Source organism: Buceros rhinoceros, unplaced genomic scaffold (genome assembly GCF_000710305.1).
Source record: "Buceros rhinoceros silvestris isolate BGI_N320 unplaced genomic scaffold, ASM71030v1 scaffold32833, whole genome shotgun sequence".
Taxonomy (NCBI): Eukaryota; Metazoa; Chordata; class Aves; order Bucerotiformes; family Bucerotidae; genus Buceros; species Buceros rhinoceros.
Window position 1 is genome coordinate 1,104 of NW_010403576.1, and position 211 is coordinate 1,314.

Genomic DNA, 211 nt, shown 5'->3' on the forward strand with positions numbered 1-211 from the left:
GAGCGGTGGTGGGGTACGAGGATGGGACCATGCGCATCTGGGACCTGAAGCAGGGAACCTCGCTGCATGTCCTGAAAGGTAAGGAAGAGTTTGATCACCTGGGGCTCTCCCTGACCGGGGAACAACCCTTTCCAGTGGGCTCTGACCTCTGCCGGGGCGGAGAGGTCGCACCTTCCAAGGCCAGGGGCTGCTGGACGGAGCCGCGGGGCTG

At 64.5% G+C, this 211-nt stretch overlaps 1 protein-coding gene across 1 annotated transcript in view; it reads left to right on the forward strand.

Moving 5' to 3' along the window:
- AAMP (angio-associated, migratory cell protein) overlaps positions 1-211 on the forward strand; it is a gene marked incomplete at its 5' end in the record, with an annotated part of 3,774 nt that overhangs the window by 992 nt on the left and 2,571 nt on the right. Inside the window, one exon of the mRNA XM_010133066.1 lies at positions 1-78. Coding sequence (XP_010131368.1) covers positions 1-78 — 78 coding nt within the window. The remainder of the gene's footprint in view (positions 79-211) is intronic.